This window comes from Cololabis saira, chromosome 2 (assembly GCF_033807715.1).
Source record: "Cololabis saira isolate AMF1-May2022 chromosome 2, fColSai1.1, whole genome shotgun sequence".
NCBI lineage: Eukaryota > Metazoa > Chordata > Actinopteri > Beloniformes > Belonidae > Cololabis > Cololabis saira.
Genome location: NC_084588.1, coordinates 13,154,139 through 13,178,617, shown reverse-complemented (window position 1 = coordinate 13,178,617; position 24,479 = coordinate 13,154,139). Strand labels below are relative to the sequence as shown.

At 39.7% G+C, this 24,479-nt stretch overlaps 2 protein-coding genes across 2 annotated transcripts in view; both read right to left on the bottom strand.

Annotated features, from left to right (window-relative positions):
* Positions 1 to 12,088, bottom strand: part of otog (otogelin) — a 72,555-nt gene extending 60,467 nt beyond the window's left edge. Inside the window, exons 1-8 of the mRNA XM_061734694.1 lie at positions 12,071 to 12,088; positions 9,634 to 9,688; positions 7,664 to 7,846; positions 3,585 to 3,686; positions 3,026 to 3,183; positions 748 to 869; positions 441 to 649; positions 13 to 143 (exon numbers count right to left, since the gene is read on the bottom strand). Coding sequence (XP_061590678.1) covers positions 13 to 143; positions 441 to 649; positions 748 to 869; positions 3,026 to 3,183; positions 3,585 to 3,686; positions 7,664 to 7,846; positions 9,634 to 9,688; positions 12,071 to 12,088 — 978 coding nt within the window. The remainder of the gene's footprint in view (positions 1 to 12; positions 144 to 440; positions 650 to 747; positions 870 to 3,025; positions 3,184 to 3,584; positions 3,687 to 7,663; positions 7,847 to 9,633; positions 9,689 to 12,070) is intronic.
* A 3,375-nt stretch (positions 12,089 to 15,463) lies between these two features.
* On the bottom strand, positions 15,464 to 21,347 carry aph1b (APH1B gamma secretase subunit). The gene is made up of 6 exons (XM_061738343.1): positions 21,044 to 21,347; positions 19,507 to 19,677; positions 19,120 to 19,193; positions 18,394 to 18,516; positions 17,089 to 17,216; positions 15,464 to 16,813 (listed from the first exon to the last, which is right to left on the bottom strand). The coding sequence occupies exons 1-6, from the start codon at positions 21,154 to 21,156 to the stop codon at positions 16,646 to 16,648; spliced, it is 777 nt and encodes a 258-aa protein (XP_061594327.1). The 5' UTR covers positions 21,157 to 21,347; the 3' UTR covers positions 15,464 to 16,645.
* Between the last annotated feature and the right edge of the window lie 3,132 nt (positions 21,348 to 24,479).

Below are 24,479 nucleotides of genomic sequence, written 5' to 3'. Positions count from 1 at the left end.
GATTTTTCTTACAACCAAGACATCAGGGTCGACTCCAGCACAAGGTGAGGGGAAACCAGAAGGCACGGTGGGACATCTGTCCCGGTGCGGATCCGTCTCCACCCAGCTGTTTCCAAACATTTCTATGTCATCAGTCAGAAGACCTGAGGTGGAGAAATGTTCATTCTGGCAATGCAGTAACTGGTTTTCAGACTGCATACACTTAACATTTATTACAAGCCATACAAGCACTGATGAGTAGAACCATTACAGTTAAGTGTTCGTGGCTTGTATGTTTGTGCATGCTTGAAACAATCTAGGAGGTCTTTTTGCTCCACAGCTCAAGTAAGCGTCACTTCTGCAGGGTTTTATTAACTGCCTTCTACACTGACGGCTGATATTCAAATTTCAGTTCTGATTTTGATGTTTTGGCAGCTTCCTTTGTGTGTGGCTGATCTCACCGTAGCTCGTCTTCATGTCGTCCTGGACATCAGCGTTGAAGTTGCCACACAAACCGCAGGTCCTGCCCACAAACTCCGGGTTGAGTTTTATGTAGACGGAGCCACTGCGGCCCTCCCAGGCCAGCGTGAAGCCCTGCGTCTGCGTCACCAGCACGTACTGAGAGATCTGTTCCAGCTGCAGGTCGTGGATGTGATGAGGCAGCTGCAAACTAAACACAAGAGACGGTGACTCCACCAGGACGTGGACACCACCCTCTCGTTTGTAAATGTTTAAAACAGAGAGAGCAGGCAAGACTAAAGCGCTGACCTCCTGCCTTTGTAGGTAACGTTGGTGGTGTGCAGCCGGATCTCGCCGTCCCACGGCAGGAAAACACTGACGGAGCGTTGGCAGGTGTAGGGGGCGGAGCTGCAGCCAGCATCATTGTGCACCTAAAAAAATGTGACCCACATTGGAATGAAAGCAAGTTTCTATCTACTAAATAAAATGTAAATAAGTACAAATTGACAGCCTGTAGGATCATTGCAGCGCTGTGAGTCCTTACACTGTTTTATCTGGTAAAGTACTTGCCTTTATCCCTTTTTTGGAAGCATTTATGTAGCATCTGGTACCTGAAAGTTACATTAAGCTGATGAATGGCAACAATCCCTCTGCTGGCTGTCGGAGAACTTGTGCTACACCTCATCCATCCTTACTCATGGAAAAAGCACTGAAACATCAGTTCTGCTGCTGGAAGGAAGCTGAAATCTAAATCTTGATTTGTATCAACATGAAATACTGACTATGACTGTTTTAGAGGGTAATAAATATCTCTCCTGTTGTCTCCTGGTATGATATATCCTCAGTGATGAAGAAAAGAATACATTTACGGAGACAGCTTTTCATTTGCATGAGTGATTCAGGTTTTGAGCCCTATGATGATGAAGCACCACAACAGGGCAGTTTGGATCTCGTCTGAAAAACGTTGTTTGGCCTCCTCGTTTACTCTGCCGGGTTTTTTTTTATCTTCCCAAACTGATCAGATATGTTACTGTCAGACATGTTGCCAAGGCAACAGAAACAACTGAAGGATGTTTTATTGAACTGATTCGCGACTAAAGTGGAGGCAGGGATCACACAACGTAGAGATAGATGCATTGGCTTGGAGTTTAGATCTGCAGATGTGGTTAATGTTTGTGCAAGTTGTAACTCAATGCCAAAAATAAAATAAATAAATACTTCTTTTTTTTTTAAAGCGCTGGAAGCTCCCAGTGGAATTGCCCTTTCACAGCTTTTATTTAATGCTTTATCGGTCAGGTGCCACTGGTAGATGTTTTTTGGGGAGGCTTTTTAATCTGTAGATCAGCAGATAGTGTGAGATGTTATAGATGCCTTTAAAGCTCCAAATGTCAGGAGAAAAAAAGAACTGGAAAAACAAAACTAATTGCAACAAATATTGTTTTTATGAAACGTGCATCAATCACTGCAAAAATAACAACTTGTATTCTAAAAACTTTCTTTTTCCTGAAAAGCTGCCCTTGGTTATATTATGTTTTCTTTGTTTTATTCTTAAGAAGAATAAAACAATGTCCTTGTTTTAAACTAAAAAACACAGTTACGTGGCCTTTTAAATGTATCACTTAGGGCACACTGAACAAACCAAACCCAGCCCAAGCACCTCTCATTCCTAAACTATGGTCCATTTGACTGGTGTGAATGCTTCACTCCATGCTAAAGTGCAGCTTGACTCCTGGTCTCTCCCAAGGCTGGAATGGTGTACTTGGGCCAGTACAGCTGCACGTGGATGTGAACGAGGCATGCAATGAATTTATCATGTGTATATGTGACTGTTTCACGCGATCATCAGCAGCGAAATCCATCCATACATCCATCTATTAACAAAACCCACTTTTTCCTATTCAGAGGGAGCCTGTCACAGTTTTCCTCAGGCCAAATGCTTTCCTGAGAAACCCTTCTGACGAGTTGTTAAACGCAATCACTGAGCGTTTAAATGATTTAGATCAGCGCTTGGATCCATCTCACTGATTCCCACGGACAGACAGCAGCACAGACATTAGTAACCAGACTTTAACACAGTGACTCCATGGCTGAAATAAAATATCATAAAGAGCTGTTTTAAAGGCTGAAATGTGATCTTTTAAAGGAAATACCAAAAGAAAAAATGTGACCCCTAGCATTTGCCAGCATGTTCTGGCTGACCTGCAGCTTGGCGATGTCATGTTTGCATGTCAGTAAAATGCTTGTTATTACATAATCAATAACTATAATACATTTGGATCTTTCCGTTTTTCCAGTTTGGTTTTCCCTTAAAAAGATAAAATATCTGCTGCCTGTCGAAGGGAACAAAGTCCTGGTCTGTTGCAGGTACTTTCAAGGATAATTGCAGTAGTTAATGGTAATTGACTTTAATGACCCGATAGCTTTCATCACCAATCTGCTGAGCAAATCTTTTCTTTAGGCTGAGACTGAAGCTCACTGAATCCCGCCCCGCCTGAGTCCAAACCTTCCCTCGCTCGGGAGGCAGAGGTGGAACTGAAAACTGGCAGACAGCTGAGAGTCAGGAGGATTATCTTTCTCTAAAACGAACCTGGATGACGATGGCGGCCTGGGTGGTTTCCTCACAGTCCTTCAGCAGCGTGTACGTGCACCGACCAGGGAAGTAAAAGTAGAGGCCGTCAAAGGTCTCAAAGTTGTACTGACCCCACGACCTACACGTCATCTCCCTCTCAAAGCCGGGATTTGGAACTGGATGTATTGAAATAAAAAAGAGAAGAAAGTTATTATAAAACGATGTCATATCAACAATAAGCTCCGTAATGAGAAAAATGGGATAAACTATTTATTTTCATATTAAACCTTCAGAATCAACTGTTTTAAAGCCATCGAGAGGTAGAAGAATTACAAAACTATCAATAAACCCCAAACACATGATCTCCACTTTTACATTCAGTCAAATTAAAAACAATTTGCTTTTTTGTAATGAAAGCCACATTGCTGTAAACTTTTACTGATCTGCTTTTCTCTTAAACTGCTTAATGCGGTGTGTGTACTGAAATGATACTGGACTCGTGGAGCCAGTACTGTTAAACCAGTGCAGTTGGATTCTGTAAAGAGGACTGTGTGGGAGGTGTGTGGTCAGGATTTACCTGTCTGACACCTGTACCCGGTGGCCTGGTACAAGCTGCAGTCACATGACTCTGGATGAATGCACTGTCCTCCGTTCAGGCAGGGATGCTCGCATGACTCCCCTGAGAGCAAACAGAAAAACACTTGCACAGCTGCACACTGGACTGAGGGACTTTAAAAAGATGGTCATTTATATTAAAACATGCATTCAAAAATAAGATTTGTGTTCCTTTATGTTACATAAACATTTATAAAAAGGCTTTCAGTTGTTTTGTAAAAGTGTCCTCTGAGACTATAAAACAAGAGAAGGTAGAGAGCTTCAAAGTCTCCGTGCCACCACCCAGAAAGATCACTGCGTGTCGAAATGAGAACGAGGCCCAGCAGCAATCTCTGCTCAGAAGATCTCAGAGGCCGACCACAAGAGGCCTCAGAGATATCGTGCGGTGCCTTACCATTGAGCTTTGGATGTTAAAACAAGAATCATAAAACTGACTGGAAGCCAGTGAAGAGTTTTTTTTAAATCAGAGTACTGCGGTCTCCCTTCCTAGAGTTGGATGAAAGGCTTGCAGCTGCATTTTGGTCAGACTGCAGCCAATCTTTTGTTCAGACAGGTAAAAGAGAATTACTGTACAGTAGGGCGAGGGTTACAGCAGTGAAGACATGACAAATTAGGGCTGCACGATTCTGGACAAAATGAGAATCACGATTTTTTTGCTTAGAATTGAGATCACGATTCTCTCACGATTTTTTTCCAATATAAAATTTATTGCACTTATTACTTTAACTTTGCAACAGCTGAACAAAAATATATTAACAATAAACATCTCTTGTCTTCTTTACACAAACCTTTGAATAATTTAAACAATAATAACAATTTTGAACAATATTTGTTCCTCCCTGAGTTGAACACCCTTTCAGAAAGGGGACTTTAACAGATCCTGTAGTTCTGAGGCAACAAATTATTCCTCTGGCTGGGATGAACCCCCCATTGCCTTTTGCTGCTATTAAGCTGCCGATACAAAAGGTAAACGTTACAAAAAATATGATGGTGCCTGATAAAAGACTGGCATCAACTTTGTAACAGCTGACATTGAACATAAAAACAATAATCATCCAAAAAAAAAAAAAAAAAAAAAAAAAATTTTTTTTTTTTTTTTTAATTTTTAAATCGTCGTCATTTTGAAATGAGATCGCGTTCAAGCATGAATCGAGATCGCGATTTTTTAACGATTAATCGTGCAGCCCTATGACAAATCATTTCCATTTCTGCCTTAGAAACAACACGTCTTAATTGTTTTATGTTTCTAAGGTGGAAAAAGCTGAGCGAGTCAGCTGTTGATTATGAGCATATAAGGACAGAGGACTGTCCAGAATGACTTTGAGGTTATGCAAACCAGATTTCACAGGAGCAACAATTGTCTGAGTTTGACTTGAGTTTAATAGTTGACTGTTTGCAGTTAACCAGGACTTAATGAGTTAAATAACCATTTAACTCACTGACACAAAAAGAGCAAAGAACCTGGATACATTGTCAGTATGAAGACGATGGAAAATGTAACCAAACTTTGTAAGGAAATGACCAGGCGGTCATGCGTACAAAGTAAACAAAATGGGTCCAAGAACAAAGCCCTGAGAGACACCACAGGATAGGAGAGCTTTTGCTGATAGAAATGAAGCACCAGGTGATAAGTACCATTGCCGTTACATGTCACCGGTGACACATGACTGAGTTTTAAGCGTCTGCCGATCACAACTTCAAAGCAAAAACCCCACCTGTCATATGTGGCCATATAACAGCTGTAACAGGTGTGGTCACTGAACGCACCGCAGACTGCCAATGATGACCCTCGACCCTCCACTCACACCATATGCTCAGTGGGTTCACAGCGAGCTTGGCTGGTCAACCACGCTGAGCAAAAGCTCATATTATAACAAGACGGCCATGTTAAATAGCGACGGATGATAAACCTGAGCAGGCTATTTTCCTTCTGTTTCCAGAGGGAAGAACCCCGAAACACGGTCCTGTCTGTGTTTAAAGTAACCTTCTGGAGTTAAAACAACCCTTGTTTTACTATTAGATGGTAATGAGTGTAAACTTTTTTCATGGATAAAAACCATTTGTATCAAAGCAGGTTTGAGTTAGAACAGAATCTGTGTTTTCAGCAAAATGGCAGATTTGGAGCTATGTGTAAATAATTTATAATTTAAATGAAAAAAATACTTTATCAATTCCTGATTGGGTATTTATAATCATTCATTTTTATTTTTTATTAAATTGCTGTTTTAACCTCTGAAGAATGAAAATTTAATTCCATATAAGTAATAGTGTAGTTAGGGTCCCTGCAGAAAAAGCAAGGTATTTTAACTTTAACCGTAAAAAAAAAAGTGCATAAAAAGAACTGTTTGGACATGCACTAATCTCATGTTTCAATCTCAAAAAAACTACCATACTGTGTTCACTTCAACGACAACAACATTTTTAAATCATATTGGTGTTGCTATGATCAGAGTATCTGGGTTAATTTAGGAAAATAATTCCTTAAATAAACACGAATTAGGCGTCAAGCTTTACGATATCCCTTTCCAGCTCCACAGTGTATAGATATGATCACCTCTGGCTTAAAAGATGAGTGATGGCTTAATACTTAACTAAAAGTTTTAAAACACTCATCAAAAATCAAAAAACCAAGGGGTGATTTGAGAATATGGATGTCTCTGTAATGTTCTTTTTGATTTTAATGTCTATTCTCCAGTGGAGTGGCTTTAAAGCTTTTTGGACCAACAGAGGCACACCAGCCAAACCTTACAGTGCAGAACACAAAGTAACCATAGCAACCATGTTGTTTTTCCAAATGTTTTACTTACTAATTTCAGATAAGTTGTTCTTACCCACCTCGAGCAATTACTGCCTTAACCTTTTCTTCCTTGCTGTTCTGTATTTCGACTCAGTAATTTCTATGTTGAAATTAAAAATGTACTTTAAATAAAGATAAAGATGCATTCAGTTTAATTCACTAATGAACTGAAGACCATTAAATGCCAATGATGCTTGTGCTTGTCCTACTATAAAATATTTAATTAATTTATATGGTACATTGAGTTTTGTTGAACGCTTACCTGGAATCCTACGTTTCAATGACCTCAGGGCTTCCCTCGTCTTCTCGGTGAGCAGCGAAGTATTCATTGAACGTTCATCTGGTGAAAAGGCTCCACTCACTGGGTTTCCTGACATTGCTGAACCGGGTGTTGATCGATTTGAGGATATTGAGCTGTTCAATGATTGATCAGTGCGTCCCGACTTTGACAGTAATTGGTTATTAGGTGTTAGACTGTGTGACATGTGGTTGGAGGTTTTTAAGCTAGTCTTTAATTGATCTGCTGGTTCCAAAGTGACTAGTGATTGACTGGAAAATGTGATTGAGGACTGATTAGATGTGTTTGAGTGAGTTATTGATTGGCTCAGTGACATTTGGCTGGGTGACAAACGGCTTGATTTATTGTCTGCTGAATGTGCAGATGTGATCTTGGCTTGGTCTTTGCTGACTGTTGATTTTGATGCATTTGGGAGTGTGGTTGTGGATTCATCTGATGGTGACTGGCTGGCTGATTCTTTGAAGGGTCTTATTTGGTTGGCTGGTGGCACCGTACTTTCTTTCATGCCGCTCAGTGTTTGGCCGCCTGACAGAACGGCAGTTGCTCCTGACGTGCTGGGCTGCGCTGCGCTGCCTGACGTTGTGGTGGTTGGTGGTTGGTTGGATGGTGTTTTGTTACTTGGTGGACGGCTCCCCGGCTTCCTCCTGGTTGGTGGTGGGTTGCCTTCTCTAACACTGCCTGCCACATGGCCAGCAGATGCAGTATTGGCAGGTGATTGGACGGAAGTCACAGCGGTGGTTGATGATTGACCAGATGGTTCTGTGGTTGTTGATTTGCTGGTTTCTGTTATATTGGCTGATGATTGGTTGGCTGATGCTGTGGTACTCCCTGATTGGTTGAGTGGTGATGCACTGGTTTGTGATTGGCCAGATTGTACAGTCCTAGTTGATAACTGACCAGGTTTTGTTGTGTTGCTTAAGGATTTACTGGTTTGTTCAAGCTTTACTGGTGATCGCCTGGTTGATGTTGTGGCTGTCGATAGTCGGATAGCTGACTCTGGGTTCCACGAGGCCTTTGGTGTCCTCTCTGTCCTGGAAGACGTTTGGTTGGACCCAGCAGTCCAGCTGACCAGTGACTGACTGGATGCAGATGTGCTGGTTTCCAGTGCAGGGTTTGTCGTCTGAAGGTCCTTCAAGGAGAGAAATACAATCAGCAGGTAGTTCAAGCAACAGTTGAAACCACTCTATAATGTAGCCATAACAAGATACATAAGAACCGAATATGTTAAATCTGTGGGTTTTCATGCTGAACCTTGGCATTGTTGGGCAAACCAAGTCCATTTCAGAAAAAACAAAATCACGTCCTTGTAAAACAATCCGATGCGTTTAATTAATCCTGCACATATAATAGAAAATTAAGCAAATGTGGAAAACAAGCTCAGCTCTCGGGTGACAGATTAATAATACAGATGTAATTAAAACCTAAGACTTTTACAATTCTGTGTTTTGTTGTAGCAAAAATTCCCATCAGAATTATGTTTTTGTTGCAGAGAGAGACAAGACAGACCTGGCTGGCAGGGCTGGGAAAAGGAGGAGCTGAGGAGAAAGACCTGTCAGTCCAGAGATCTGTGCATCTTGTACCTCTGCATAACCCCCGTCGCATCACATATGTCACTACGGGAGGACTTCTTATGTTAATTTTGATTAGGAAAGTTCCAAATTTGCTTAAGTTTGAAGATAAGGGTTTAAAGAGTTAAAGCTGACATATTTTGGCACTTAAACTGTCCCTGTTTAATGGTACGATGAAAACGCAAAAACATGGCATTAAATTTGATTAGAAAATATTCCAGTCAATTTGGCATTCGTAAACCGCCGGTCCAGCCTTGTCCCGACTCTTTGAGCTCCCCCGATATCTGAGCTCTGAAACAGAGGCTTTCATCCCAGAGAGCAGGAACAAAGCAACTGGCAAGGGAGGTCCAGAGAGTGCTTGACTACGAATTATTAATCAGTGATCAGAGATCTGAACACAGAAGAGGTCCAACACACTACAGGGATGAGTAAACTTCTAAAGGCATCATATGCACAAAGATTTTACATGCGATAGATGAGCGTTGTACACCTGTGGCCTGCAACCTGTGCTACTAATTGCTTTGTTTGCTTATGAACTCCCATAGTTTGGACCGGATTCTCACGCCGCCCTGCGCCAAAGGGAAACCAGACAAAAGGGCGACCGCATTCAGGCAGATAGCAGCTCGGATGGAGGAAGAGCGAGACAACAGGGCAGCTACTGAATATTCCTGCTGGGACTCCCTCATATGTCTGCTTCCGAGGAACAGATATCACCGGGGAACAACTTTAGCTCTGCACGAAAACACGGTGTAAATTATCAGATTATATATTACATGTTGTCTAGGTCCAGTCTCAGCCTGATCTCAGAGGAAATATTATATATTTATACCCAAATATAAACGTTCAAGACACTTCAACTGATGTTTACTTAGACTCTATTAAGATGAAGTCTTAGCAGTGAAAATAAATGTGTAATTCTTCAATTTCACATTTTAACCACATAAGGTTTAGTCAGGTAATAAATGTATCAGATTTTATTTATACAGCAATTTCATGCAATTGAATGTGGCACAAAGAGCTTCACAGAAAACCTCCAATCAGTGCCTGAATACACTGTGAGACTTTAAAACTAGAAAAACTAGAAGAAAAATGTAAACGTATATGTATTTGACATTGAGCATACTCAGATCCTCAGATCCGTTTAATATGTAATTAAACTGAGATAATTTACTTTGCACATCTGAGATCACAATCTGGATGTTTTTCACGCACAAAAAAATACAAAAAGTTGTTCTGATGTGCGTGTTGGGGATTTTTTTGGGGGGGTTGAGGGGGGGGGGGGTCTCTGAATGCATGTTTGCTGCCTGAAGCAGCTCCATCAGCATCAATGATCAATGCAGCTGCCTACCTGCCCTCCCTGGGAAGCGGTGTCCCATTTCTGCTGCTTTATCCTGCTGCTCCCGCTGCTGGGACAGGGAAAACAAGGAGAGGTTTGTTCCCGCTGTCGCTTTCCCCCCTGACACCGGGAGCCCACCCCCAGACAGGAATCACCCAGACCATCACACAAACAAAAAAAATAAACAATAACCAATGCTTATAGTTTTAGCATTGTTCTGTAATCAAAAATCCTTTTTTTTCAAATCAAATATTCAGAGAAAGAATTAGAAAACTGCAGTTCTGCAGCTCTGACACATCCTCTCTATTCATATTTTCTTTGTGTGAACAGCAAAACATAAAATATTTACATTTGAGGGTCAATAACTACTGAATCTTTGAATCATTTATTGAATAATTCAGATAATATGCATACAGCCAACTGATAGGACGATTTTAACCCATCATTTCAGCTCTTTTCACTTAAAAACTCTAGACAGGCTATTGTGTAACAGTTTGCATGGGAAAAAAAACATTGATAAGTGACAAACATTTACATATAAATTGCAAGCATTAGAAGAAGCATTTATATGTGCTGCAATTAAATAATAGAATGAATGTCTTTCTATTTTTTAATACATAAATTGGTAAAAAATAAAACTCACATATTAAAATGATCCCCGTCTGAAACGTTCACTCTCTCAATACTCCAAGAAAGATGTGCTAAAATCAAAGTTAAAAAGTCATTAACGTGCCAAATATATAAACAAAAATCATTCAGAAAGTATACAATACCATGTAATTAACTTCAAAGAAGTTTGAACATTAAAATAGTAGTAATAAAAGACCAATAAAACATTCCCTAACTATTCAAAACTCAAACTGCGACATCTGCTTCAGTGCTTGACCCTGCGCGTGTTTCCAGCTGCAGGTGACTCACCTTGATAAATGAGGATAAACGTTAATAAGGGAAACGGCGCTTTGAAGCTGCTGCGCCTTAAACGGGGATCCATTCGTGTCTTGGGCGGACCCGCAGTTCAGTCGGGTTCGGACAGCATCACCTGGTGAAACCCCTCCGGCTGGACCCGCCGCTCCGCTGCTGCTGCTCCATCCGGCTCTCCGCGGCGGCGGCGGCGCCTCAAGACCCGCACCTGCTCATTAACATAAAATATGCGCGGGGGCGGGGCCTCGGCAGGACTAGCATCTGGCAGAAAATCCTAGTTTAATAATTAGTTTAGATTAGTTTAGTTTAGTTTAGTTTAGTTTAGTTTAGTTTCACAAACAGAACAGTAAAAACAATGGTCAAATGAAGCATTGTGCAGGAGAGGTGTTGTTCTGTCAATCCTTGCTACCTGCCGAGAATGCTACTTTTTTTATGGTTCTGCGCATGCGCACAGTCGATTTTCAAAGTTTGATTGCCACGCCAATCATTTCTTGCACGATGTAGAATTGATAATATGGGATGTTGAGTATTTGATCCTTCAAAATACACTACCCATGACATGAATTGCATTACACTTTGTGAACATTATACGATAAAGAGAGAAAAACAAACAATTCTATCGCTTTATTTGATATTCATTCAGTCATTCGCCTTTATTTAGCCAGGCAGGTCATTAATAACACATTCTTATTTACAATGACGGCCTGGCAAGCGACAAGTATCACTTGGGGGAGAAGGAAGTGGGCTAGGGAGTAAAACACAGTAAAATTGTAGCTCTGCAACCATTAGGTAGCATTTTTTGGCAAAGCAGCAAAAAAATGGCAGAACAGTGGAAGTCAAAAAGGCTTATGAAAATGCCTCCCCTTTATAAAGTTTATAAAGTATATAAAAAAAATTTAACAACTCCAGAAGTGTTTCTGATCTTAACGAAATAATTATTTTTTCAAGTGTTTTTTGAACAAAGCCAGAAGATATTGATTTTAGTGATGGTCCTCTGTATTTTAAAGTGCGTTGATTGTGTGAAGTCCGGCATAAACGAAGGTGAAAGTCCTTTGAGTGTCGTGTCTGATATGAATGGATGTCTGAGGAAAACTTAAAAAAATTCTGGAAGCTGAGTGGCAGATCATGAGATGAACATACATACTTATACATAAACACACAGGTTTGATAGATGTTCACATTGAAGATAATATTTCACAACAATTCATCTGCTGAAGGGGTTTTAAACTATTGTTAAGTTGTCGTTTTCTTTAGCCCCGTTTAATTCGTTTAAACCTGAATTTGAGACTTAATGAGACACCCTGGAACCATACCTGTCAAGTTTTGGATTTAAAAATAAGGGACATTTTCCACCACCAGCCCAACCGAGGTCCATTATCTTACATTTTAAGACAGATTTACGAAAAATCTAAAATAACTACCTGTCAACCACTTAGACACTACAATTATGTGCTAGGAATCTGATTGTTCTACCTTTGTTGACACTGAAATGCTTTGGACATTCCATCCATCCATCCATTTTCTATACCCGCTGTATCCTTTGCATGGTCATTGGTCACACTCACACCTACGGGCAATTTAGAATCATCAATTAACCTACTATGCATGTTTTTGGACTGTGGGAGGAAGCCGGAGTAACCGGAGGGAACCCACACAAGCACGGGGAGAACATGCAAACTCCACACAGAAAGACAGTTCTCGCAGTTCTCGCGATGTTAGTGACAATTCAGGTTGCTGTTTAAAAATTATTATATTATAAAACGGGATATTTACGGGAAAATGTTTATACGGGAGGACAGCGGGAAAAGAGGTAAAATACGGTAGTTTCCCAGCGAAAACGGGAGACTTGACAGGACTAGCATCTGGCAGAAAAATTGTACTCTAATAATATTTCGCAACAATTCATCTGCAGAAGGGTTTTTAAACTATTGTTAAATTGTCGTTTTCTTTAGCCCTGTTTCATCCGTTTAAACCTGAATTTGAGACTTGATGAGACACCCTGGAACAGCAGGCCCTTGTGGTAACCAGTTGGTAAAGCCGGACAAGCGGGTAATATATGTAAAAGTACAGCTGAAGTATTTGGACAATGATAGTTTATTATTATTATTATTATTATTATTATTATTATTATTATTATTATTATTGTTATTATTATTATTATTATTATTATTATTATTATTATTGTTGTTGTTATTATTATTATTATTATTATCATTATTATTATTATTATTAATAACAATAATAATAATAGTAGTAATAGTATTTTGTGAGTTTGCCATCATACACAATATGTTTGAAATAAAACAATTATGATAAGATCATATTGTAAATGTTCAGCTTCAACTTTCAGCTTCAGGTTTCACAAAAATCTGAGGTTTACCATAAAAATTGGAAGCATTTTAAGCAAATGACTTACATTTTCAAGAACTCAATCTATTACCTGACATTTTTTGATTATTTCATCTTTGCTTCAAAACAAAAGAAAGCAGATAAAAGATTGAGTTGAAATCAGGTATTAACATGCTCTATAAGCAAAACTGGACAAACGCACTGTGACATCACACTTGTACTGGGCAGCATCGCCTTACAATCCAAGGGAAAAATATCGGCCCAAGAAGCCGGCTGGAACCCGACCACTGTGGTCAATCACAGATACCCATTTTCGGTTAGCTCATGCTCACCTATGGTGCTAATTGCTATTACTTTGCATTAAACTTTTCAAATCTGTCAAAACATTCTCATTTCAAGTGTTACTACTTTTGTAACACCTCAGTAGCTAAGTGCTACATGTGCGGGTAGCAAATTAAAAGTCCAAACCACTTAATTATACATTTATTTGTCGCTTAAATTGTTTTTCAATCCCTACTAAAGTACCAAGTTTTATCTTGGTCATTGGTTTTTACCTTAAGTTAGATAAACCTGACTTTAAAACAATCACATCACTGTACACTCACCGACCACTTTATTAGGTACACCTGTCCAATTGCTAGTTAATTTATAATCATCCAATCACATGGTAGCAACTCGATGCATTTAGGCATGTAGACATGGTCAAGACGATCTGCTGCAGTTCAAACGAGCATCAGAATGGGGAAGAAAGGTGATTTAAGTGACTTTGAACGTGGCATGGTTGTTGGTAGTATTAGGTAGTGGTAGGTAGTGAAGTATTTCAGAAACTGTTGATCTGCTGGGATTTTCACACACAACCATCTGTAGGGTTTACAGAGAATGGCCCGAAAAAGAGAAAATATCCAGTGAGTGGCAGTTCTGTGGGCGGAAATGCCTTGTTGATGCCACATGTCAGAGGAGAATGGCCAGACTGGTTGGAGCTGATAGAAAGGCAACAGTAACTCAACACGTCCACCCTTGAGGCGGATGGGCTGCAGCAGCAGAAGACCACACCTGATGTTACTCCTATTGGCTAAGAACAGGAAACTGAGGCTCCAATTCACACAGACTCACCAAAACTGGACAACAGAAGATGGAAAAACGTTGCCTGGTCTGATGAGTCTGAATTTCTGCTGCCACATTCGGATGGTCGGGTCAGAATTTGGCCTCAACAACATGAAACCATGGATCCATCCTGCCTCGTATCAACGGTTCAGGCTGGTGCTGGTGGTGTAATGGTGTTGGGGATATTTTCCTGCCACACCTTGGACCCATTAGTACCAACTGAGCATCGTGTCAACGCCACAACCTACCTGAGTATTGCTGCTGACCATGTCCATCCCTTTATGACCACAGTGTACCATCTTCTGATGCTACTTCCAGCAGGATAACGCACCATCTCATAAAGAATCATCTCAGACTGGTTTCTTGAACATGATGACGATGAGTTCACTACTCAAACAGTCACCACAGTCACCAGATCTCAGTCCAACAGAGCACCTTTGGGACGTGGTGGAACGGGAGATTCACATCAAGGATGTGCAGGCGACAAATCCGCAGCAACTGCATGAGGCTGTCATGTCAATATGGACCAAACTCTCTGAGGAATGTTTCCAGGACCTTGTTGGATCTATGCCACGAATGATTAAGGCAGTTCTGAAGGCAAAAGGGGATCCAACCCGGTACTAGCAAGGTGTACCTAATAAAGTGGCCAGTGAGTGTTTATGTGGTGACAAATCAGCACAGGAAAAACATTAAAGAGAATTTGATATTTGACTTTTCCCACTTCTGGCACCTCCAGGTCAAAAGATTAACGTTCCAAAATAGAGAGCCGTAACTACAGCTGTTTTTGCTCTTTTTCAAAAAGTCTATTAAATATCTAAGCGTGAATGAGGACATTTCAAAACTAAACCCTTTTCTCTTCATCTCTTCTGGTCACAGTTCAGAGCGTGACAGCTGAGAACTGAACCCAAATGCTTGATTCTTTAATAACCGAACTGAGGCTTGTTGTCTTGCCGCTGTGACCCTGATGTCACCCCTCGTTTATACCTGCATTTGCATGTGAAAGTCTGCTTTTCGGCGTAGGAAACGCTTCCTGTGTCCGTCTCTCTGTGTGGTTAAAAGGGTCTTTGACTGGCCGAAGCCCTCAGAGACCCCAGCGGGCTTTTGAGCGGACCGGCCGGGAGGCGTCCGCTTTCATAAATGGAACCAGGACCAAAAGACGAGAACGGAGGGACGCTTCAGGAGGCAACATGAAAAGTTCCTCAATTCAGATCTGTATGTGTGATGAGTCCCTTTAGCTCACATACAGCTCACATTTTTGTGAACAAACAGGAAACCTGCTGTCTATTTTTTTTCCCTGAACATTGATTTAATAAGTCTGATGATTAATCATTTATTTATTTCTCAAGAAACCCACAAACCATACTTTATGCGAGTAATTATTAACAAATGTGACAGAAAAGTCCTGTACAACGATAACCTCCAAGGATGCTAAAATGTCCTACTTAGAAAGGAGAAATGACAGCAGTGGTCTATTGGAATGCTTATTTTTATTCACAAACCAAAGTGTGCAGAAATAATTTAACATCTTGTTGGTGGTTCCATGGAAAGTTAGATGGCCAAAGTTTAACAATTCACTCATAGGCAGACAACCATGTGCGGTGCTGGTGAATCATACAAAGTTGAAATGAAACCAATCACTCTTGACCAGACACAATGCCAACATTACTTGAGTTCTTCAAATGTAATCAGGTTCTGCACCATTAGCATTTAAATTTATGTTGAAAAACATTTCATGGACTGACGAACATTATTTCTCTACAATCGTGGGAACTTTGGCTGTTGAATCAAAGGTGTTTTCTCCAGTACGTTTTCCTTTTTCTTTTTTTAAAAAAAGGACTTGAGCACCATCAAAAACTTCTGAATCAAAAATCTGCATTTTCACCAACTTACAAGTCAAATGTGTTAAACGACACCGCAGAAGTCATTACAAACTGTACAAGGTGATCAAAGAAAATCAGGCACAAAGAAACATGTTTACTCTAACTCCAGCACTCACCCCCTAAACTAAAAATAAATGAGAAAATATCAAACTTGACATCCAGAGATCAGTGCAAACGCCTCCACCTGCCCGCATCTACGATGCGTTTACAGCAGAAAAAAAAAGGCCAAAGTTCTTCAGCATCAATTCTTCCGATCGAAAAGGAGGAAAAAGCCTAATGAGCAAAAATAAGTAAAATTGAACTTGTCATTTCTGATTATTACTAAAGTACAGCCAGCAACCTCAGGATAACTGAGATAAAACACATAAAAACCAGTCATGTAAAAAGGCGGATTCTCGATCAGACTACAGATGGTCAGATGTTCCACTATCTACATCCCGTTATTCAGTAATGCAGCCTTATATACACAAACTTGACAGATCCGCTGAGACGGCGTCGCCATTACCAGCTGTAAACCGTCAGAACTGTCAAACGCAATACGTGAAGGAGTTTAAGAGTGTTGCTATGAGTTTATTGTATTAGGAATGGGGGTGGGGGACTTTCAACTGAAGACAAACCCGAACCAAGTGGGACATGACTCACAATCATCTCCCATCTTTACTCCTCTAAAAACGTTTTTACGGACAATCAGGTCTCGAGGACAAAAACATGAACATGTCCACACCCTTTGGATGTTTTGGATCGAGTCCCGTAACTCTGTAGAGCGCGAGTTATCTCGGCCGGTGGTTGGCCAGCAGGAAGTCCTTGTCTTTGCAGGTGAGGCAGAGTTTGAGGTTCCTGAGGGATCCGCCGGCGGTGTAAAACGCCCAGACGCCCATCAGGAACATGATGACGTAGGTGGGAATCAGGCTGGAGGTGTACTCGGGGTTCTGGAAGGTCTGCAGCAGAAGAAGAGACAGAAATTAACATCAAACATTTTAAATTATTACTTTATACCTTCAGCTTACCTTTATTGTTTCTGTTTTTTTTTTCTTAAGGGGGTGCATCTCTGTAAACCACTGAGTAATGTCTCAAAACAATCTGTTTACATCAACACACAACCTCCTCATTTTCACAGTTTTCTGTCTTAGCTGCATCACCTGCACGGTGGGTGCTGCCTTAGATTGATTTGTTTTCAGTTTGTGTGTGATTTCCTGCTCTTCCATAGACTCACCAGGCACGACACTACGAGGTGACTGATGACGACGGCGGCCACCGCCCACCAGCGCTGCTTCTCGCAGGCGTCAAAGAAGACGACGCCCCAGAACATGTGAAGCAGGATGATGGCCATAGTCATGAAGGCTAAAAGAGGAAAGGAAAGAGGAAAAACAAGTAGTTTCATTTGTTTGTTTACATGCTGTTGTGTTATGAATGGTGGGGGAGCGGGGGTCATAATAGTTCAAAGTAAAAACAAAACCCTTCATTTTATACACCTATATTGGTCTGATAGGAATCACAGCCTATAAAAGGCCACAAAGCTCAAGATTTAAGGAACTTTTATATTTGGTTGTAGTGCATCAGGTTTAGAAATCCAGGATATCACACGGCTCATTCTTGTTCATTTGGTTTCTTGGCAGCAAAATGTAAAGTCTACTTATTTTATCTTTTCATGTCTCCAGATCTTCTTTGTCAGATTTGACCTTTTCGACTTTTACAAACAAAACAAAAACCAACAATGAAACAACAGCACAACATGCTCGAATCGCAATGGGACCTTCACACGTTCTACATTCAACTTTATGTTGCACTCACTCGTTACGAAGGCACATAAATCGACTGAACTCCCCAGAAATTGCTTTTACAACTCCTCCACAGAAAAATGTAACACTGCTAAATGAGCTTAGACTAAAAACAGCTGCAGGGCGTAGAAAGCTTAGCTCAAGTGGCAAATTTACACATTTAAATCGCATTTAGATCCCAAGACACTACAGAACAGTTTGACATACATAGAGATACTATTTTATAACTCTCTGATTCCCTAAAAGAGCCAGATAATATCATATTCCAGTTTAGAAGTCAGATTACATCCACTTATTCTCGGGCAGCAAAGCGACTTTTCCCAGAGTGCTTTAATTTGCACTGAGGGAGAAATCCATATCAAGTTATTGACTTTAATGGATACTTACTGTGCCGCACATACATGTGGAGTTAATAGTTCAAGTACTTCAATATTTCTAAGAGAACACAATAGGCCTGTAGAGTAGTAGTACTAGTATTACTAGTAGTAGCAGTAGTAGTAGTAAGGTAACTGGCGGAAGTACTTTTATACGATGAAGACAGAATGAGTACAGGAGCAAAAAGTAAATAAGCTTCTTCTGATTCGGCGAGTAATTCATTTTCATATAACATTTTCCATAATTGCTTTTTCTCGCACAGTTTTGCTTCATGAAAACAAATGATGTGCCTTCAGCTCCAAAACTAGAGGCACCATAAACCTGCTAACATTTTTATCAAAGCTTAAGCATAATGGAAGTGGTACCTGAGGACAGGAAGTAGTGCTGTGAGTCTCCATGGATCCCGATGGTCCCAGGTCCAACAGAATCAGCCAGGATGTTAACCACGGAAAACGCTCCACTCATGAACCCAAAGCCGAGGCCAGAAACTGAATAAAAACAAACCAGTTTTATTTCTTTCAAGCAGGTTTTGCACCGCAGTCTGGCATTTATGTGCAAAGACTAAATACTACTACTGATTATTACAGGTACATTTTCAAACATTACACAAGAAAAGCATCAACTTTTTTTAATCAAATGTTTTTAAGATGATCAAGGCTCAGAACCGACTTAACACACACTTTTTTCCCACCAGGTGACAGTGAAAACTTTAAGAAAAGATACACTTCAGGGACTTTTGGCATTTCTGCACATTAAAATCACTTTTTATTTAAACAGAATCTTGATGATGTCAGTAAAAAAATTATATATTTTTAAACATTCTTCCAAAGTATTCTACAGCTTTTAAGAGTGTGAAAAAAAACAACAACACAGAAACAACAAACTTAGGCAGTAAAACACAGAGAAGTAAAAACCATTTAAAAAAGTAAACACTAGAAAAGTGCCCCCATAACCAAAACTAACTTCAGAAAATGTTTACAATCTAGTGCCAATAATGTATATTAGATTATGGGTGATCAATAATGTCTGCCTTCTGATTGAATGAGGGAAAATAAATATAAGGGAAGGTGATTTAAATTGTTTAAGCGTACCGTAGGCCAGCTGTCGTATGGAGATCGGCATGGTTTCCTCCTGACTGAGAGTAAGCAGGCCTTCATTTGCCTTCCTGCGGAGGAACAAAGATATAAACACACATCAGTTTCACTGTGTGGCGTAAACAAGAGATTAAATTATAATAATGTGTGTCAGGAAGGAAGTCAATCAAAGCAAATAGTCGAGTGTAGAAGATGAGACACAGGGTCAAACAGCTCAAATACATAAATATGCTGGGAAACTGAAGGGGCTGTGAGATTATTATCCAACAGAAGGGATGAACTTTGCTTTTGAAGTCAAATAAAACGGTCATATCAGGAGATGATGAAAAGATTCACACTGAAAGATTGTCTATAAGGCCATCAAACACTGTGGCGGTGACTTACTTCAGCAGTTTGTAGTAAGCGAAGCGGAAAGTCTCCTGCAGCAGGACTGCCAGCACCACGCCGAAGATGAGCAGACCTTTCTGCTGCGCAGCGCTGTCCTTGTTGCTGATCTGAACCGAGATGAACCACACCGTGGAGGAGAGCAGCAGCGACACCAGCCAGAAGAAAGCTCTGAAACAAATATTTGAAAAAGTTTATGTCGGTTGCATTTGAAGTGAGAAGTCAGACTTTCCAAGTTCATCATCAGTCAGTTTGAGTGTCACTGCAATGGCCTCCCACAAGATTGGCCTGGTGTAACGATCTAAATATAGAAATAAGTGCTGAAGTTTGGGAGAGGGCTTGCTACAAAGCCCAAACACAGACGATCAATACCAGATACGAGTTCTTACAATACAAATGGCTTATGTGAACGTATATTACTCCCTCTCTACTTAATCGTTTTGATCCTAATATACCGGACCAATGTGTACAGTGCAACGTGGAGAGGGGTACATTATGTCACTGCTTATGGCAATGCCCAGAGATCGCAAAGTTTTGGAAAGAAGTACTTGGTATCTTATCCCAGATTATCTCAGAAGATATTCCTATAAGTCCACAATTGTGTATTTTAGGTATATTTCCTAATAACTTCAAAATAAACAGTAAAAAGAAGAGTATGATAACTTACTCTCTTCTCCAGGCTAAACATACAATAACATTGGAAGAACCCAGCCAAACCAGACATCAAGCAATGGTACAAAGAACTCTCAAATTGTCTTGCATTAGAGAAATTGACATATGCCATGAAAGGGAAATCTGATGACTTTTGGCAAATCTGTTCATGCGGTTCAGGCGTTTTATGAAGAGTAATCCACTGGGACCTGTACTGGATGATTCTGTTGAATGATAATGTAGGGAGGATTCTGTTAGTTTGTTTTTTTTTAGTTTTGTGTGTAATGTTTTTGTCTCTGTATCTTTATGTCTGCTATGCTTGTGTGTTTTTTCTTTGTTTTTTCTATTTTATTGCACATTTTATTAACAGATATAACTGTATTGTTGTAATAATTGGAAAAAAAATGGCAACAAATATAGTGTTAATAAAAAAAAAGGAACTAATAACAGATAATCTGGGGGTCATTCTGGTCAGTTTATTGAAACTTGATCGATTGAAGCTGCAGCATCAAACTGCATGGATGAAGTAAACCCACCAGGATCACTAACCACTCTCTGATGGGTGATCTGCCTGCTAATAAGGAGAATGCATCCCTGAGTTTCCTGACTATTGTCTTGATAAAGCTGGATCATGTTTATTCTGGTTACGGCTGGATGCATGTTTATGTTGAATAAGGCTGGATCATGTTTCTGTTGGATAAAGCTGGATGCATTATGTTCCTGTGCCAAGAGGTGCGTGATTGAGTCACACTGAAGCGGAAGCTAGGTAGCTAACGGAGCTAGTGAGTTAGCAGCTTTCTGCTGTATTTCCTGGACATAAACCTGCATGGATCTGACTGTAGCCTCCCTGTGGTAAACCTGAAGCAGCAGGGCTGCTTTGTCTCACCCCGCTATGAGGAAGATGACCCGGAGCGGCTCCTTGGCGATGGTGAACAGGAACAGGGACACGGCTGGCCCGAAGGCGATGAAGGTGCAGCCGAAGAACACCGCCGCCGTCATCCTGGCTCCTCACGGCGGACAAACACGCTGGAGTGTCTGCTTTCCTTCCGTCTAAGATTGATTTAACTGTGTCTGTCTCCAAACTTGTGAGCTTGTAGAGTTTGTTGCTGCTGCCGGGTGTTGAACCGCAACCACGGGAGGATCACAGGGCTGTGACGTCACCACCGTCACGTGACCACCGCCGCTGTTTAAATAAATTAAATTAAATTAAATTAAATTCAATTCAATTCAATTCAATAAATAAAAAATATAAACTGGCTTAGTTTTTTGACCAATTTGCCTGCGCAACAAGTACGTCGCTAATTTAACTGGGTTTGAACATAATGATCTGCTCTATCACAGGATCAGAGCAGCTCTCTCACGGATTCAAACGGAAGTCCCGCTACGACGTCAACATAAGGAAGTACATCTAAAAGGCTGATTTATGGTTCCGCGTTACACCAACGCAGAGCCTACGGCGTAGGGTACGCGGCATTGCATGACGTACCCTGCGCGTCGCCGCGTACCATACGCCGTAGGCTACGCGTCGATTTAACGCTGAACCATAATTCAGACTTAACAGCCATCAATGGAATGGAACTAACAGATAAAAAGTGTAATAACAAGCATATACGCCAGTGTTATCAAAAAAAGAACCAAGTTATTCCTAGAGGTAAATTATATTGGCGATCTCACATTGAAGACATAAACTGGAGAAGAGCCTGGCTCCTAGCACATAAATATTGCATCTCAAACAAAGCAAAAGAAGTCCACTTCAAAATTCTACACAACATATACCCTGTCAACTGTATCATTGCTAAATTTACAGATGTTAATGACTCCTGTACTTTTTGTAACAACGAAACAGAAACATTTCTGCATTTATTTTTCACTGTGACACATCCAAAAAAAATTCGAGCATCTTGAGTTTCATTTTTTCAGTGCTGCTAAATCTGTTTATTTACTTAATATTAAATATATTATTTGTTACTTTGATTATCCTAAAGATCGTGCTCTTGAACACCTATTGAATTTGATCATTATTTACGCTAAATTCTTTATTCACAAACAAAAATTTGCTGGTGCTACTCCTAAATTTGCACCTTTTCTACTAAAATTCTCTCATTAAATATCTTTATTTGATAAACAACAAAAAAGCAATATATTTTTAATCAACTATGAAAAGTTTTTCCCTGTATCCTCTGACTAACCTTGTATTTATAACCAGAGGTGGGTAGTAACGAGTTACATTTACTTGAGTACGTTTTGGGAAATTTTTTACTTTTAGTAGTAGTTTTAAATCACTATACTTTTTACTTTTACTTGAGTAGATTTGTAAAGAAGAAACTGTTACTCTTACTCTGCTACATTAGGCTACATTGAGCTCGTTTTATTTTTATTTTTATTTTTCTTTTACCCCTTTTATCCGCGTACGCGTCAATGTCATGACATCACTGGGTGATTCTTTGGGAAAAATGTTTGTTTTTGCATGTTTTGTCACATATACACAGACTCAAACACACACAGAGTTTATATGAGTTCATGGTTCTAGTTCTGCCTGTGGAGCCTGGTTAAAAAAGTACAAAGGCTTGAATTTTTGTGCTACTTGTGCTTAATTTATTTTTTTATTTATTCTGTTATTATTTTATTATTTATTAAAGTAATTTAATTTACTTTAAGATTATTTTAATTTAAGCTATTTCAATTTTTTTTATGAATTTTAATTTATTTATTTATTATTTTATTGATTTAATTTGCCTGAAGATGATTATTTTGCACTTTTGTCTGTTTGAATGGTTGTAAAAAATAAATCAGACGTTACTCAACAGTTACTCAGTACTTTTACAGTAGTTTTTTCACCAAGTACTTTTTTACTTTTACTCAAGTAATTATTTGGATGAATAATTTTTACTTCTACTTGAGTCATATTATTCTGAAGTAACAGTACTTTTACTTGAGTACAATTTTTGGCTACTCTACCAAGCCTCTGGAAACAAACCACAACAACCAAGACACACAAATGCCCATGAGTTATTTCTCTCTTCCTTCTCTCTGTCCATCTCTGGATCCAGCACTCAAGCCTCCATGAGTAGGTATTGTGCGAGAGTCAGATCTCTCATACACCCCCAGGGGACTTTACTGAGCCAGAAAAGGACAGAACAATAGTGAAGGGAGTGACGGAGAGGAGGGGAGCACATGAACAGCAGCCAGAGCTGATCTCCATGATGTTCCCTTTGGAAATGCTCTGGAAGAGCAACAAAGAGGAGCACTTTCTTGTCCGAAGGGATCAGCATCATAAAAAAGCAGTCATGGCTGTGGCAAATGTCTGTCCCGTAGAGCCACCCTGATGCAGGAAACCTTTCACTGCGTAAGTAAAGCAAATACATGCAGTGGCCACAACCAGTACTCGAGTTGTAAAAAAAAAAATCAGGGGGGGTTGTGGATTTTATCATATGGGAACAAATAATTTGTGCTGATTACAAATAATATAGTATATTACAAATAATAGCAATGACCAAAACACCTGCAGAAATACTGAAGGAATGACATAGCAGCAGTTAAATGCAGCCTTCTGTAAGCTTTAAATATCCACTGGGCTTACATCAAAACACACAAATAAAAAACACTTTTCTGAACTTATCAATATGACTCTGTTCTTCACAGGTTTTTATTTCAGGGGGGGATGCCATCCCCCTCATCCCCCCTCAACTCCAGTACTGAGTATAAGCGATGCAAAGTTTGCAACCTGGAAAAGATGCAAACGTAGGACCTCTGGATGACGCCTTTATCCAATAAACACGCACAAAATAAAAATTATTTAATTCCTTTTAAGTATTTGTTGAAATATTCTTCATTCCAAGAATGATAATAATAATGTTGAGCATGATTTCTCCATGTACATGACCAGTTTTTAGAAGATAAATTTAAGAAAAAAAAGCCACAATAGAGCAGATAATTTGTACATATCACTTTCCCACCAATCGAGAATCACAGTATGATGAAAAGATTGATGAAAAAAAACTCTCGATTTTAACTCCTTTTATTTATTCTTCATTAGGAAGGGACTGATTTCTTGAAGTAAAAGTTAATAATGTGAGGAAACCCAAAACTTTTACTGAAAGTGAACATAAACCTCTGCGATGCTCTTCATCTAATAATAATAATAAATGTTATTTGTAAAGCACTTTTCATAAAATAATCTCAAAGTGCTGCAGATACCAGCAAACAAAATAAACAAAAAGGAATAAAATCAAGACATAAAAAAACAGAAGTAAAAGCATAAAAGCACAGAGACAATAGAAACATCTATAAAAGACCAGGGAAAGACTTCAATTCAATTCAAT

What these genes read in the sequence shown, in the direction of transcription:
- aph1b (XM_061738343.1), bottom strand. Translation starts at nt 21,156, where the DNA reads ATGACGGCGGCGGTGTTCTTCGGCTGCACCTTCATCGCCTTCGGGCCA. An exon ending in GCTTACTACAAACTGCTGAA is followed by an intron (nt 19,194 to 19,506) that starts GTAAGTCACCGC and finishes GTTCCTCCGCAG; the next exon opens with GAAGGCAAATGAAGGCCTGC. An exon ending in CATACGACAGCTGGCCTACG is followed by an intron (nt 18,517 to 19,119) that starts GTACGCTTAAAC and finishes GTTTTTATTCAG; the next exon opens with TTTCTGGCCTCGGCTTTGGG.